This window comes from Hyla sarda, chromosome 1 (genome assembly GCF_029499605.1).
Source record: "Hyla sarda isolate aHylSar1 chromosome 1, aHylSar1.hap1, whole genome shotgun sequence".
NCBI lineage: Eukaryota > Metazoa > Chordata > Amphibia > Anura > Hylidae > Hyla > Hyla sarda.
Window position 1 is genome coordinate 331,530,293 of NC_079189.1, and position 16,370 is coordinate 331,546,662.

The 16,370-nt window shown below is 38.7% G+C and overlaps 1 protein-coding gene across 4 annotated transcripts in view; it reads right to left on the reverse strand.

Moving 5' to 3' along the window:
• BNC2 (basonuclin 2) overlaps positions 1 to 16,370 on the reverse strand; it is a 634,266-nt gene that overhangs the window by 436,570 nt on the left and 181,326 nt on the right. For all 4 annotated transcript variants that reach the window (XR_008843921.1, XM_056519647.1, XM_056519639.1 and 1 more), the window contains exons 2-3: positions 8,460 to 8,651; positions 4,858 to 4,914 (exon numbers count right to left, since the gene is read on the reverse strand). Coding sequence is in view for 3 of the 4 variants with exons in the window: in XM_056519647.1 (XP_056375622.1) it covers positions 4,858 to 4,914; positions 8,460 to 8,651 (249 nt within the window). In the remaining variant the exon portion in view is untranslated. The remainder of the gene's footprint in view (positions 1 to 4,857; positions 4,915 to 8,459; positions 8,652 to 16,370) is intronic.

The following is a 16,370-nucleotide window of genomic DNA, read 5'->3' on the forward strand; positions in this document are numbered from 1 at the left end:
TAGTGGTGGTGTGTGCTCATGTTGTTTCAGTGATACTCTGGTTCAGTAGTTGGTCTATGCATTCCTCACTGGAGCATACCCCCTTGATATAGACATAGTGAGCCTCCCTTTTTCTTTACTACTATAAAAATAAAAATGGTCCACATAAAAACTTCAGACCATGGCACAAAAAAAATGAGCCCTAATACATCCTTATATACGGAAGAATAAAAAAGTTATAAGGGTCAGAACTGGACAGTTTTAAACATTCTAATTTTGGCCCATGTAGTTATAATCTTTTTAAGTAGTAAAATAAAATAAAACCTACATTGGGTATCCTTGTAACCGTATGGACCTACAGAATAAAGATAAGGTGTCATTTGTACTGAAAAGTGCACTGCTTAGAATCAGAAGCCCCAAAATTTACAAAATGGCCTTTTTTTTTTAAATTTTTCCCACAAATATTTTTATTCTGGTTCCGGCATAGATTTTGTGGTGAATTGATTAATGGTATTACAAAGTAAAGTTGGTGGCGTAAAAAACAAGCCCTCATATGGATCTGTAGGGGGAAAATTGAAAGGGGTATGATTTTTAGATGGCGAGGAGGAAAAAACAAAAGTGCAAAAATGAAAAATGTCCAGAGAGGGAAGGGGTTAAAGGGTTTCCTTCAAAACCTGGCCCTACTGTGTATGCTTGATATTGAGAAAATAGATTGTGAGCTTGTGACCGTGGATGTCAATGTGCTATGATCGATAGCAATCTCTGTATGCACCACATAATATATGTGCACAGGTTGACTAGAAAGGGGGCTTGAGCCCCTGCTCTTTTGATGTTACACCTTAAAGTGCCCTGGGCAGTCTGGCATTATTATGTGGACATTTATATAAATAATTATGGGAAGTGCCCTTTTTTTTCAGTTCATCTCCTGCCCCCTAAAATGTCTGTGCACGTCTCTGGTGCTATATATGCTAATGGAAAAAAATAGATTTTTATTTCATCAACCTAGGCACCGCTTAGTGTGCACAGTCAAAAAATGTCACCTCCTTATAAGAATAGCCATAACACATGAAATTATATTTGCTTAGGAAACTTATGAAATTATGAAAAACGGTAGTCCAAAATTACATAGGGAAGGCTTACATCTGAAGGATGGCTTCTAAAATAATAATAAAAATAGTTTCCTCTCCTCCGCCCGCCCCACTACCTGCTATAGTGACCACATGCCTTCACACCCCATCCAGTCTCTCTCTCCTGCTATCAGCTGTCACCTAACTAAAATCTTTAACCTCTCATTCTCTTCTGGGGTCTTTCCCTCCTCCTTCAAACACTCTATCATAACCCCACTATTGAAAAAACCATCTCTGGACCCGTCCTGTGCAGCCAACTATCGACCCGTCTCAAATCTCCCCTTTATCTCAAAACTCCTGGAACGCTTGGTCTACTCCCGCCTTATCCGCTATCTCTCCGAGAACTCTCTCCTTGACCCCTTACAGTCTGATTTCCACTCCCTTCACTCCACAGAAACGGCCCTAACCAAAGTCACTGACGATCTTCTGACGGCCAAATCAAATGGCAATTTCTCTTTACTGATTCTCTTGGACCTCTCTGCGGCTTTTGACACTATGGACCACCAGCTCCTCCTCAGTAGTCTCTGCTCCATCGGTCTCAAGGACTCTGCTCTCCCCTGGTTTTCCTCATATCTCTCTGGCCGCTCCTTTAGCTTCTCGTTTTCTGGCTCTACTTCTTCTCCTCTTCCCCTTGCTGTCGGAGTTCCCCAGGGATCGGTCCTGGGTCCTCTACTCTTTTCACTCTACACATCCCCCATTGGAAAAAAAATCAGTAGATTTGGTTTCCAGAACCACCTCTATGCTGATGACACCCAACTCTATACCTCTTCCTCCAACGTCACCCCTGAACTCCTACAGAATACCAGTGACTGTCTGTCTGCTGTCTCAGACATCATGTCCTCTTTATATCTGAAACTAAATCTTTTGAAAACAGAACTTCTTGTTTTTTCTCCATCAACTGAAACTGTACCTAACCCTGACATTTTCATCTCGGTATGTGGCTCGCTGTCTTGGAGTTATACTTGACTCTGATCTGTCTTTCACTCCCCATATTCAGTCCCTTTCACGTTCTTGTCACCTGCATCTCAAAAACATTTCCAGAATCCGCCCGTTTCTCACTACTGAATCTGCTAAAACTCTCATTATTGCTTTGATTCACTCCCGCCTCGACTACTGTAACTCTTTACTACTAGGCCTTCCTTTCTCCAAACTCTCTCCTCTCCAGTCCATCCTTAGTGCCGCAGCCAGACTCATCTTCCTCTCCAGACGCCTCCTCCCTGTGCCAGTCACTACACTGGTTACCAATTCAGTCCAGAATACAGTACAAAATCCTCAGTCTCACACACAAAGCCCTCCACAATGCTGCACCTCCCTACATCTCCTCTCTCACTTCTGTCTACCATCCTACACGTTCTCTCCGATCTGCTAATGATCTCACACTAACATCTTCTATAATTCCAACTTCTCACTCCCGACTCGAAGACTTCACTCGTGCTGCACCGGTTCTGTGGAATGCTATACCTCAATCCCTCAGACTCAACAACATTATCAATAGTTTCAAACGTGGCCTGAAAACACTCAGACAGGCCTATAACATTCTTTAATTGGCCTCAACATATCCTCAACATATCCCCAACATATCCCCACACCTCTTGTTTGAATAGTTGTTGTGTATTATTATGTCTGATACTTGTCTTTGTTTGTACCCCATTATTGTAAGCGCTGCAGAATCTGTAGGCGCTATATAAATAAATGTATTATTATACATATGAACAATCTTGGCCATAGCTTTGGCAAGCAAGACCTTTAAGCAACCACTAATTGTAAAGAGGAACCAAGTTCCGACTCATTCTCGCTGACTGCTTTTCCTAACAGTTCCAGAAAATGGCTTTGTAAATCCCTCTGGGATATTTGTATGTGGTTTGGAAGTGGTATATATACTGTGTGGTACGCAACAACGAAGGATCAATACTATAGCAGTTTCTGACCTTAAAAAGTACATTACTAAATAATATATGGGCTCATCCAGGCTTGGCAACATTTACAAATGCCACCTATTCTTATATTAAAAGAACATTTTCATTCAGAACGAATTTAACCCCTAAACAACAAATACAGTTCAAAAATAAAATGAAAACTAAATCAATAGCTAAATAAGCGCTCTGTTTTTTATTTTCCTAATATGAGGCTTACTCACCATCAAGATCAATTTGTTTTATTCCAGCACAAGTGCATCTATGTGTCTCATTAACGTGTCAAAGGAAGTCAGTCCTGGGTCTACAACATGACAACATCACCTATTAGATTGCTCTCCCTAGGGTTTTCCAGGAATCAAAAAACAGAAATGATTACTATTAAAAACTGCTCCTGTCTGTCTCCAGGTTGGATGTGGCATTACAACTTGGCTCCATTCACTTCAATGGAACTAAGCTGCAGAACCACACCCAACCTGGAGACAGACTGGAAGTGTTTTTTGAATGAAACTGGCTGTGTTTTTCAATTCCTGGATAAACCCTTTAACTCTTTACTGCTACTATTGACTTGCTTGTTGAATTTCTTTCTGTTTTTGCCATTATTTCCCTAAAATACAGTAAAACATGTGGAAAATGATGTACATTTTCAATGTGGGAACACAGCCTAAATACTTCAAATCTTCATAAAACAACTAATTGTGATTATAGGTAAATTTGCGTTTACCTTATGGATATATTTTTCAAAAAAAATGCATTAATGGAAAAAAATGCATCAAAACAACACAAAATATGAACTGACCTTAACCCATTTATGAATCTAGTGAGTTTACCACGGTGAACTCCAGCACCAGCAGCTTAATTTGATGACCAGATGCAATGATCAAACACCACATCCTCTCTCTGAAAAGTCAGAGGATTCATGGCTAACGCTGGCTGCATTATAGAACCATTATAATAATATATTAATATACTATTCTATTATGAATTTACATCTAAAATGGAGCCTGCTACATCAGCTTCAACAGATAAGCAAATGGAATACACGATAACCTCTATATAACTCCCGCAGTGTTTCTTTAACTGCGAGTTATTATTTAGAACTTTGTTATATTGTATATCTAAGGCTTTTATTTTATTGATAACACAGTGGCCGACATTCCCATAAGACATAAAGTATCTTTATTAACCACTTTCAGTCCAGTACAACCCTTCCTGACCAGATTCATTTTCAGATTTTTTAGTAGATGCAGATTTGAAAGCTATAACTAGTTTTTTCGGTACCACTGACATAGTAGTCTCAGTTACAGGAAAAATACAGAAATGGTAGGGAGGGTTTTTGTCCTCTTTCATGAGAGCCCAGCTGCTCTCCATTGTAAAACAGCCATGCAGAGCTAGTTGCTAAGCATCTAGATGTTTAAAGGGGTACTCCACTGCTCATTGTTTAGAACAAACTGTTCTGAAGGCTGGACCTGGTGCAGGGAGCTCGTGACGTCATAGCCCTGCTCCCACATGACATCATGCTCCTCCCCCTCATTGCAAGTCCATGGGAGGGGGTGTGATGGCTGTGATGCCAGGGCTCACTATGTATAGGGATGGACAAGTAAGCATGCTCTATGATTATCAAGAGAAGGGACTCTGTTGCCCAAGGGCCCACAGCATACCTACACAATATATGGCCATGGATAACCTCACACGAAACTATGTGCTTTATATTGTTGAATGAAAACCTCAACCCAGAATATTAATACATATATAAACTATGTTATTTCCAGTACATAAACATTGAATGGAGACTTCAGAAACAATTCCCAATGAATGAAATATAATCTATTCCTTACCTTTAGGAGCAGCTCCCTTACCCACAGGGCAGCCCATAGAGCTTGTACCTGGTGTGCCTAATGGAAAATTAAGGCATGTGTTTGCCAACCACAGTTTTAACAAACAACCCATAAATAATTTAAGATTATAATTTTATCATGTACCAGATTAGTGTTCCCCAACCCCAATTAGTGTTCCCTGCAACAGCTGGAAAGCCACATGTTGGGGAACACTGTACTAGATACTTAGGACTCAACTGAGACTAAAATTGGCACTAGAGAGGCAGAAGCTATGTGAATTTTATTAAATTCATATTCTTATGTCTTGGAGACTTGTAATAATTTAGTTAATAAGTCCCACAAAAGCAAATGACACTTCCTATAGTATCCTAGATTATGTAGTTGGCTGCCTAGTCAGTCAGCATCAAAGAAGTAATAGGGATTTGGATGGTTTTGTCCCCTTTGAACATGAATGTGTATGACATATTGAGAAAGCCAAAGTATTTGGAAACTGTTGCAAATAATGGAAAACATAACCTTCTGGTCAAACACAATGAATTGCTTAAGCAAGCAGTGCTAGACCTGGCAGCTACATAGAAGATTTGCGTAACTATGTCAGTGCTGGAATTCCTTATGCACGCATTGCAAATCAGATTGGGTAGCTCTGCACAGGCTCAGGGATACATTTTGGCCACGATGCGCCTCATGCCCAGCATTCATCTTGGAACACTTGAATAGTCAAGACACTTGTCATGGATGCAGATTTTCATTTATCAAAACATCTTGTCATCAGTATAACACATAACATTTTAGACAAAATTTTCAAGCTAAGCTATGATAACTCTTTCCTAGCAAGTTAAAGTTATACCAGTGGCCTAATGTAACATTAATAACAGCTGAATCTGAATAAGAGGGCTGCAAACCACCATGACACACACACCATGCTAAATTATTTCTCATTTTATTGTTGTATTATTTCTTTGTTAGATTCACAACTTTGAGTCATCTACTTTTCTCAGGGAGGCCAATAACATTAGATTTTTTTTCTGATTTCCGAACCCTAGGCCTTCCCAGCAGCCATACAGATCAATGGCAGGTGCAGAAAAATAGGTAAAGTCAGAGAAAATATCCAGCATTCCAGGAGAGATCCCATAAATATGTATTTATTTTATTGTAGATCCAAATAAAACATGTTAGTATAAAAATCACAACACAAATATAACTTGACACGTTTTGGGAATAAACTCTTACTCAAAAGCTGAGGTTATTCAAAAAAGAAAGCAAAAAGTAGGAACGGTCAACTCACCACCATCATAGGAAAGTTGTTCAAACAACAGGGAAATCTTTTCCAGGGACACCGATAGGGTTCACCTGGGCCAGATCCCAGGGCAGACAATCCAAATTGGGAACAGAGAAAAAGGTGCTCCAGCTCCCAAATACAAATACAACATTACTTTATTAATCCATCTTAAAAGTGAGAGACAAAAAATTTACATATGGTAAAATGGTAAAAACCAAATGATGCCATAAGTGAGATCAATCAATTTTTTTCTCATTTTTAATATGGATCAATAAAATAATTTTGTATTTTTATCTTGAATTAGTTTTTTACCTTTTTTCTACTCCTAATTTGTACATTATTCAAACCCATCTAAAATATGTAGCTATCTTTTTCTCAGGACTTTATAGTATGATTCTGATTAACTATGTAATTAGAGACTACCAGATGCATGTGATCATGTACCTAGGAAGGGGCTATTTTTATGGGATGCCCACATCAGCTATTGACTAAAGGTTTATTCCCAAAATGTGTCAAGTATGTTCATGTTGTGACTTCTGCACTACCATGTTTCCATAGGATCTACTATGAAATACATTTTTTATATGGGATCTTTCCTGGAATCCTGGATATTTTCTCTGACTTTTCTTATTATTACTGGTTACACTGGTATGTTTTTCTTACCACTGAGTGAAGCACAATGGGGCAGATTTGCTACAAAGACACACAAGTTCAGGTGTAATTTGCACAAAAAATCTGACTTGCCCCACATTTATGATGAGATTTAGACACTTTTTTTAGTCTCACCCAATAAGGGGTGTGGCTTCACAGGAAAGGGGTCATGAATGACTTATGTGCAACTCTGTGCACCACAAATTAAAAAATTGCACTTAAACTGTGGGGTAACATTTTGAAGTACACTAAGCCAACTGCTAGTTGGTCTAAACTTAGACTAGACAGTCCAAAGGTATGCCAGATTTGTTAAACAATACTGTGATAAATCTGGTACATTCTTAGCCTATCTAGTCTAGGTTTATACTGTCTAAAAAATAGACAGAATTATTAAATTTGAACCAATGACTTTGATAAACAGACAACATTTTTTCATAGAAACCTCTAAGCAGTAAATAGAATATGTAAGTTTCTTTGAGTTCAATGTCAAGCATAATGAAGTGTATACTGCTTATGACTTTAGGAAACCACTTTATGCAGACATGTAAACTGTAATAATGGCAAAAGAAAGTGAGAAATATTAAAGAAAAAAAAATAAATGTAGTTTTATCTACTGTATGGTATTTTTGTCAGTGTAATGCAGATAAAGCTGGGTCCAGCTGCATAAACCCCCAGCAGTCCGCTGTTCTAAGGGGAAGCTGTGGGTGGCCCCAAATTTGCTCTGCAGTGACCACTATAGGAAATGTAGAATTGTATATACGTTTGTGGTGCATGTCTGGCTAATATGCCGTACAAAAATCTCCCAACGTACATAAGCTATAAGCTATAGCCTCAACGTATGCAGCTGTATGTCAAGTAAATGTATTTTACATCAATCGACTCATATAGTAAACAAAAGTATACTGAGCGGCATACATCTTTGTCTAGATACCTTTGTATTGAAAAGTGTAGTAAACTATGTTCAACATAAATAAAATAAAAAAACTGTGTAATCTATGTGCTAATAATATAACCTTTAGACATACAGGTCAGGCCAGTTATACCATATGGACATATTTGGTGTATTCAGTATTGCAATGTACATGTATAGAGTTGCATGCAGAATTACCATACCATAACCATTATACCATACAATTACCATAACCATACCCATGGGCAGCATGTTGGCTCAGTGGTTGGCACTAATATCTTGCAGCACTAGGATACTGGGTTCCACCATGCCGCACATCTTCATTGAGTTTTTGTGTTCTCAATTTGGGTGGTTTTCAAAAAACATACTGATAGATTAATGTGAAATATATACTGTGAGCAGGGGTCGATGTAAGTTGTGACATTCTCTGTACAGCACAGTGGAATATGTTGGTATTATATAAAGAACAGTAATAAAATAAGTGATTTGAACAATTACATCCTGCCTGGACCCAATACATACACACATTTCACATGCATCACAACTATTTCTTGTGTCAGCAGGGCGAAACACATCCAAAGAAAAGCGCTTGGCAATTTAGCCATTTGTTAACCCTCCAATGATCTTCTGAAGTCATTACTAACCACATTACTTAGCAATCATAATTGAAAGGTAAAGGATGTCACATGCAGTAAAAGTGTATTTTGGATGCTGTATTAATGGCAGTGCAAATGCACTCAAGACAACTATAGACATACTTACTGATTTTCCTTTTGGGTCTGCTTTCCAGGCTCCAGGCCAGTAAGAAGGTGTAATGTCATCAGTCATTGCACTGGATGGCCATTGTATATCCCAGGTTGGAGCTGCAGCTGGTAAGCCATGGGTTTCATGAGATGTGTCTTCACTGCTGACCTTGGTATGGTTCATTATTGGGGCATAGTCTCCATTGCAGTCCTGTTGAGTAATTTTATATTATCTAGATGAACATTTCTTGAAAAGGATTCTCCAATTATCTAAACAATTTACAAGTGATAACGTGATAAAAAAAAAATGCCATTCCATTTAAAACTCGCCATGTCCAACAAGTCTTCAACAATGACCTGCCCATATACCCATGTGACCGCTGCAGCCAATCACTGGCCTCAGTGGTTTCATGTTGTATGCCACGAAAGCCAATGATTGTTGTGTGTAGTGACATAGGTATATGGGTACATCATTACTGTAGCCATGTAAACTAAGGTGTTGAGGAGGACTGGTGCGGTGGTACTGGATTCAGCAAGGATTAAAAATGAACATAGCTTTTTTTAATGCTTTACAATTCCAAGCACTGGAATTGTTTTAATACCTCAGATAATGCTCTTAAGTCTAAATTCAGACACCTTGGAATCAAATTGGAGAACAAAAAAAGGGAAATTCATTAAAGTCTGCACCTGATGTAGGTTGCAAATTTTAGAACAAATCCCTTGGTCTGCACACAATTTTGTGACTTTTTACTGATCTGAGGCAGGCTTGATAAGTGGGGCCGCCACATGCATCATATTTACTACAATAAACACCAGTTAGAAGGTGTAAACTGTAGTTGAAATCTTTGTCAGCTCTTAGCTGGTGTAGATTTCTGAAGTTATACCATAGCTATGGAAGACACAGTGGCTCAGTGTGGATGACACAGTGGCTCAATGGTGAGTGCTGTCGCCTTGCAGCACTAGGGTCCTCTCAAATACCACTATGGGTGACAACTGCATTGAGTTTGTATGTTCTCCCTGTGTTTATATGGGTTTTTTCACTCAAGAAAAAACAAACCGATTAAGTGCAGAGTATAGATTGTGAGCCTGATTGAGGACAGGGACCAACATGAGCAATGACAATCTCTGTACAGCAATGTTGAATATGTTGGTGTTATATAAATAGAACTTTGGCTGGAATCAATACATGCATCATAACTATAAGTCGTCTGTTTCTTGTAAAAAGAAAAGAGCTCCGAGCTGGCATAGATTTCTGAAGCTGCCTCATGGTGTGCACCTCTTGATAAATCCAGTGAGATCATATACTGGGAGGGCTTTACTTAAAGGTTACATATTGCCTAGATATTTTTTTCTGATTAGAGCCAGATACTAAAACATGCTCTTTTTTTCTAATCTGTTTCTATTTTCTGATTTAAACTTTTTTAATAAATATGGGGCAATATGGGGGCTGCCATATTGTCTGAGCTGTTTTAGCAGCATTTAGAAATATGCTTTACAGCAGGAGCCATGGTCCATAGACAACAATTTTAAGGACCTGTCCCATTCAGATGAATTGGAGACACTAATGGGCATACTCTTTGACCTTTTTAGAGATCGTTCTACAGGAAGGGGGACCCAGGGTTCTGCTGTGAATGGTTGTGGATCTATTGTTATCTATAAATTGGTGTCACATTTTACTGTATTCCTACTGTGCTAAGAAGAAAGGCATTACTGGAAAATACTCTGTACAGAACAGGAAGTCTCGGCTTAGTTTAACTCCTTAACAACGCAGTACACATATTTACGTCCTGCGCCGGCTCCCTCGATATAACGTAAGGTGACCCCACATGGTGACCCCACGTCTTATCGGGTCGGTCCCGGCGCCCATCAATGGCTGGGACCCGTGGCTAATACCGGACATCACCGATCGTGATGGTGCCCAGAATTAACCCATTAGATGCAGCGATCAAAGTTGACTGCCACGTCTGAAGTGAAAGTGAAATCTTCCCTGCAGCTCAGTCAGGCTGATCGGGACCCCTGCGGTGAAACCACAGTATCCAGATCAGCTGTACGGACATGAGGAGGGTCCCTACCTGCCTTCTCACTGTTCTATCGCCGAATTAATGCTCTGTGCCTGAGATCCAGGTCGGAGCAGTTGAGCGGCGATAACACTGATCAATGCTATACTATTGCATAGCAGTGATCAGTGTAGGAAATCAGTGTGTGCAATGTTATAGTTCCCTATGGGGGCTATAACATTGCAAAAAAAAAAAGTTAAAATAAAGCCTTAATAAATGTGATTTAACCCCTTCCCTAATAAAAGTCTGAATCACCCCGCTTTTCCCATTTAAAAAGAAAACTATGTAAATAAAACTGCACGGTCAAAAAGTTCAACGAAAACAAAAATGGTACCGATAAAAACTTCAGATCACAGCACAAAAAATTAGCCCCCATACATCCCCATATGTGGAAAAATAAAAAAGTTATAGGGGTCAGAAGAGGACATTTTGAAACATAGAAATTTTCGTGCATGTAGTTATGATTTTTTTCCAGAAGTACGACCAAATCAAACCTATATAAGTGGGGGTCTCATTTTAATCGTTTGGACCTACAGAATAAAGGGAAGGTGTAATTTTTACAGAAAAATGTACTGCTTAGAAACGGAAGCCCCCAACATTTACAAAATCGCAGGTTTATTTTTTTCAATTTTGTTGCACAATGATTTTGTTTTGGTTGAACTTTTTGACCGTGCAGTTTTAATTACATAGTTTTCTTTTTAAATGGGAAAATTTGTGAGTAAAATGACTGATGTCACTACAAAGTAGAATTGGTGGTGCAAAAAATAAATCATCATATGGATTTTTAGGTGGAAAATTTAAAGGGTTAGGATTTTTAAAGGAGGAAAAAACGAAAATGCTAAAACTTAAAAACGCTAAGTCCTTAGCTGGAATTCTATTTTTCTTTTCTTTTTTGGGGTGGGGTGGGGGAAACGCTAAGGAAAATGCCAATTCGCTAAATTCTTTTTCCACTTTGCGTTTTTTTTTTTGTTTTTTTTAATCCTTTTGGCATTTTCTTCATCTCTTTCAGCTCCTTGGTGGTTTTGCAAAATTGCAGCATGTTGAGCCTATGGCATTTTTTTCCCTGAAATCGTGGCGTTTTTCCTCCCATAGAAGTCTATGAGAGTAAAAAAAAGCCAAGAAAAACGCCATGTGGGTTTTAACTTTAGCATTTTTGCAGGCGGTTTTTATTCTTATTTGGACTTAGCGATCCAGAAAAGTGATGGAAATACCTTTTTTTAATAAAATTTCGTAGGGTATTATAAAAAAATAATAATAAAAAAGCTACAGTAGTGAAAAATTGTATGTAAAAAAATGTATCTTTTTTATAATGAAATTTTGATTAATTTTTAAACAAGGATCAATTTATGTGTGCAGGCAGGGCACTAAAAATGTAGCCGACAATAATAAAAATGTAGTGTGTGTGTTTTTCACTTTTTATTCTTTATTGGTTCCAGCCAATCACAACTCTCTGTGGGAGACATGAAAAGGTGTATATATATACGTCAGTGCAGGGGACCATAGAAGAGCGGCCGGACGCATCTATACATTATACAGGAGGATCACAGCGGGTGTCAGGAGTGACATCCGCTGTGATCTTTCCTTAACTGCAGGTACTACAGCTCCCCACATGGAGCACACTCATCTCCATGCTGGGAGCTGTAGTACCTGCATTAATAGACAGATCGCAGCAGGTATCAGAAGTTACACTCGCTGCGATCTGTCTATTAATGCAGGTACTACAGCTCCCAGCATGGAGCAGAGTGTGCTCCATGTTGGGAGTAGTAGTACCTGCAGTTAGGGACAGATCACAGCTGGTGTCACTCCTGACACCTGATGCGATCATCCTATCAATTGCAGAGATGCGGAGCAGCTTTCTCCTGCACTCGCATCTCTGCTCTTTACTCTGGCCAGTGATGTGAATGGAACATCACTCATTCATATTTCCCGCTGAGAGCAGTGATTGGCTGCAACCATCTGGCAAATCCCCACTCTGGGGGCGGAAAATATGAATATGAATGTTCTATTCACATCACTGGCCAGCTGGAGTACAGAGCAGAGATGCGAGCACTGTATAGAACCACTCCGCATCTCTGCTATATTATGGACGATTGCATTGGGTGTCAGGAGTGACACCCGGGGCAATATGTCTATTAGTACAGGTACTACTGATCCCATCATGGAACAGTCTGTTCCATGCTGGGAGTAGTAGTACTACCTAAAACATGTAAAAAATAGAGAAAAAAATGGAACACTCACACGTCATTAAAAATGTATAAAAATTTTGTTATAAAAAAATACAAATTTTGTTAAATACATTTTTTCCCATCCCTACTGCATCTTTTTATTTTTTTGGGTACCCAACAAATTTAGAAAAAAACGCCAAAGGGGCCAAAAATTGCACTGGCGTTTTTTCTGGTGTTTTTTCTGGCGTTTTTTTTCTGTGAAAAAAACGCAGGATGAAAAAACAAGTGGAATCCTAGCCTCAAGGGGTTAAAGCCTGGTGGCCAGAATAGAAACTGACAGATTTCAGGATTATAATAAAATATGGTAAAATTAAAAATGAGAAAAAAACACTATCATAAATTAAAGTATGGTTGGCATAAAACCTTTGCATTGCGCAGTAAATTTCCCCCAGTGTGAAATAAAACACATGATATTATTTTTCTATAGCTCTACTACATAAGAAATGTTGTTACATTTACATGGATCATTTTTAAAAGAAAAGTCACAGAAACGCAGCATTAGACAAAATATGCAATTTACAGTAGAAATAATTATCAACATATAATGTAAGCTTTCATAAATCGTTTCACGTGTCATCTAGCCTTTATAATTTGGAAATAGAGCAGAATACAAGAAATATTTACATAACTGTGGACTGAATACCTGGTGCAAGGTTTGCACTTCTTATTTGGCAGTGGTTAGATTTGATGTGTTCTCTGCTAAACCACAACAACAATAGACTGTGACGAGATAAAAAAGAATACGGAAAAAGCCTGCATTATACATAAAAAGAAAACAAGTTATGACCTACAACAAAGTATGTTTGCACATCAAATGTAGTAACAAAAAGTGTGTGCATATATTTTTGTCATTATAAAAGACCCTACAGAACCAACTTATATAAACAACTGTCACTTGTATTAAAACTGATAAATGATATCTGCCTTTGTTCCGAGCTAGCACACTATGCTAATAGACCTATCAGTATATTTGCATGGAAGCATGGAAAGAACATGGGCCGACATTTATCATTGTCTTTAGCCTGTTTTTTGTGTCTAGAAAAGGCACAAGCAGGGTTTATTTGCGCCTTTTTCGCGCCTTTTGGTTTACACATTTCTGCTGATTTTGAGTTGCAATCCACTGATTTTGGCAATACACATGATATGGAAGGGTTTTATGAACTGCGCCTTTTTGTGAAAAGGCGCAAAAAAGGTGCAAAGCAAGTGAAAAGTCTCTAAACTACACCAGCTCAGACTTAGCTTAGCTTTATGGTGTATGTGAAGAGTAAAATTTCAGAAAATGTTTACTTGCACACAATTTATCAAATGCTCCTCGACCATTTAATAAATTTGTTGCTCCTACACATTACCAGCACACAAAAAAAGGTGTAGAAAAAAAGGTTCACTTACACCTACAATGATAAATGCCCCCGATAGTCCATTCATATGTTACAGAGATTTCAATGCAAACCATCCTCTTTGCCCACAAATATATCTGCAAATAATTGATAAAACCCCAGTTGTACATTCCACACATTTCCTGTGACTTCAACATAATAGCCGTAGAATGAAATTACCATTATTTTACGATATTTGTAAATTTATTGCTACATTATCTATACCAAAGGTCTCAAACTCAAATTATCTGGGGGCCTGGGTGAGGCTGGGCCGCATGCGCCCCTCACATGTAATGCCCCCATTATGCACCGTTAATATATAATGCCCTCATCATGCGCCCCTCACATATAATGCCCCCATCATGCGCCCCTCACATATAATGTCCCCATCATGCGCCCCTCACATATAATGCCCCCCATCATGCACCCCTCATATATAATGCCCTCATCATGCACCCCTCACATATAATGCTCCCATCATGCCCCCACACAGGCCCCCAGATAGATATGACTACAATCAGGTAGGGCTCCCAAGTAGGTATAGAGGCCCCAGATCACTGATGGGGGTAATATCTATCTTGGGGCCTGTCTACCTACTGGGGAGCCCTACCTGATGATCAGGTAGAGGTTCTCAATAGGTGTACAGGCCCCCACATAGATATTACCCCGGCAGGTAGGGCTCCTATTTAAACAATTATGCCCCCTAAGAAGATGGTGATAAGCAGGTCCTCCCTTATTAGGCAAGTAATTAGGCAAGTTAAGTTTCACAGCTATAGTACTTATATCTCCTTGCTGCAGCATAAAATGAGCCTTCTTTGCAGGGATGCACGCGTTAGGTGACATCATCATATGCGCCACGCAGGATGTCAGTAGATGTGATGAAGTCACCAATCGCGCGCATCCCTCCAGGAAGGCTCGTTATAGGCTGCAGCAGGGAGATATAGGTACAGTAGCAGTGTGTGCCGACGTGTGTGAAGTCTTCCGGCATTTAGCACTGCTTGCCTGAAGCAGGGCTAAATGCCTCAAGAAATCACCTGCCCAGCGCCTGGGCCACTAAATTTTGTTCCGTGGGCCGCAATTAGCCCGCGAGCTGGGAGTTTGAGACCCCTGATCTATACCATTGTAAGCAACAACCTCCCTCTGAAAAAAAAAAAAATCAATGTAATAAAGAAAATCGTAATATAAATGTAATAAGATACTGCTATAGACACTGTAAACAAATTCCACAGTATTTTCAACATTCAAATTACTGCTGTTTTTTTTATACATACAATATAAGCACTTATGGCCGCCTTTCCATAGACTTTATTACAAAATATTATTATATTATTATTTTTTTTTATGCAGATTTTTGTAATTCTTTTATTGATTTTTTGTTTTTGTTTTCATTTTACAATGTGTGATCCCAGCCTAAATATTAGCAAATAGTCTACCTAAGAAATATCCAAGTGATATAGCTTTTACCCTAGTGTTAACTGTCAGTAAAATGCATTTTTTTACAATAGTACCTTTATTCCCTATGCTAAAATTTCCCGCACAACATAACCTGCAGCTGTCACCAACTGGAAAGCCACATGTGGCTCAATAGCCTATGGTTGGGAAACACTGCTAAAGTACATCATAAAGAGTTAAATAAAGCCTACAGCACTATGACCAGTCTAATAAATAGTAGCTTGTATTTAAAATTGGACTCAAGCCTAATTAATAATTTCAGCCATTGTACTTACTAACCTAAGCAGAACGCATTTATAAGACTTAACAATGGCAATATACTAACGCTAACTATTATTTTACAAGTTGCTGATCTTAATGAACTGTTTTGGTAGATGTTGTCCCTGGTTAGGTTGCTTGAATACGGAAAGATTAATGAATTTCCTCCTACACATGTAGCATAACAGCACAATGGCAACTGCAGAATTCCCTACGCAACACAAAGTGCCTGCCACGTCAGTCTCCACTTGTTGGAAAGGAACAAGTGTAAACTAAAACTTTTCTCAGAGTCAACATTCCTATAGTAATTTGTGATACATTTTTTGTATCATAAAAGCAATTATGATTAATAACCTATACAGACAAATGGAAAGATGGTGGACATTTATCATTTTGTAGGATTTTATATTCCTTACATTGCAGACATGGTAACTTGTGCATTAGGTAGAGACAGTAGTGAAAAAAAAAGTTTGCAGCATAGCGGCTCCGTGGTAAGCACTCTTTCCTTGCAGCACATCCTATGTTCATATCCCACCAAGGACAATATCTGCAATGAGTTAGC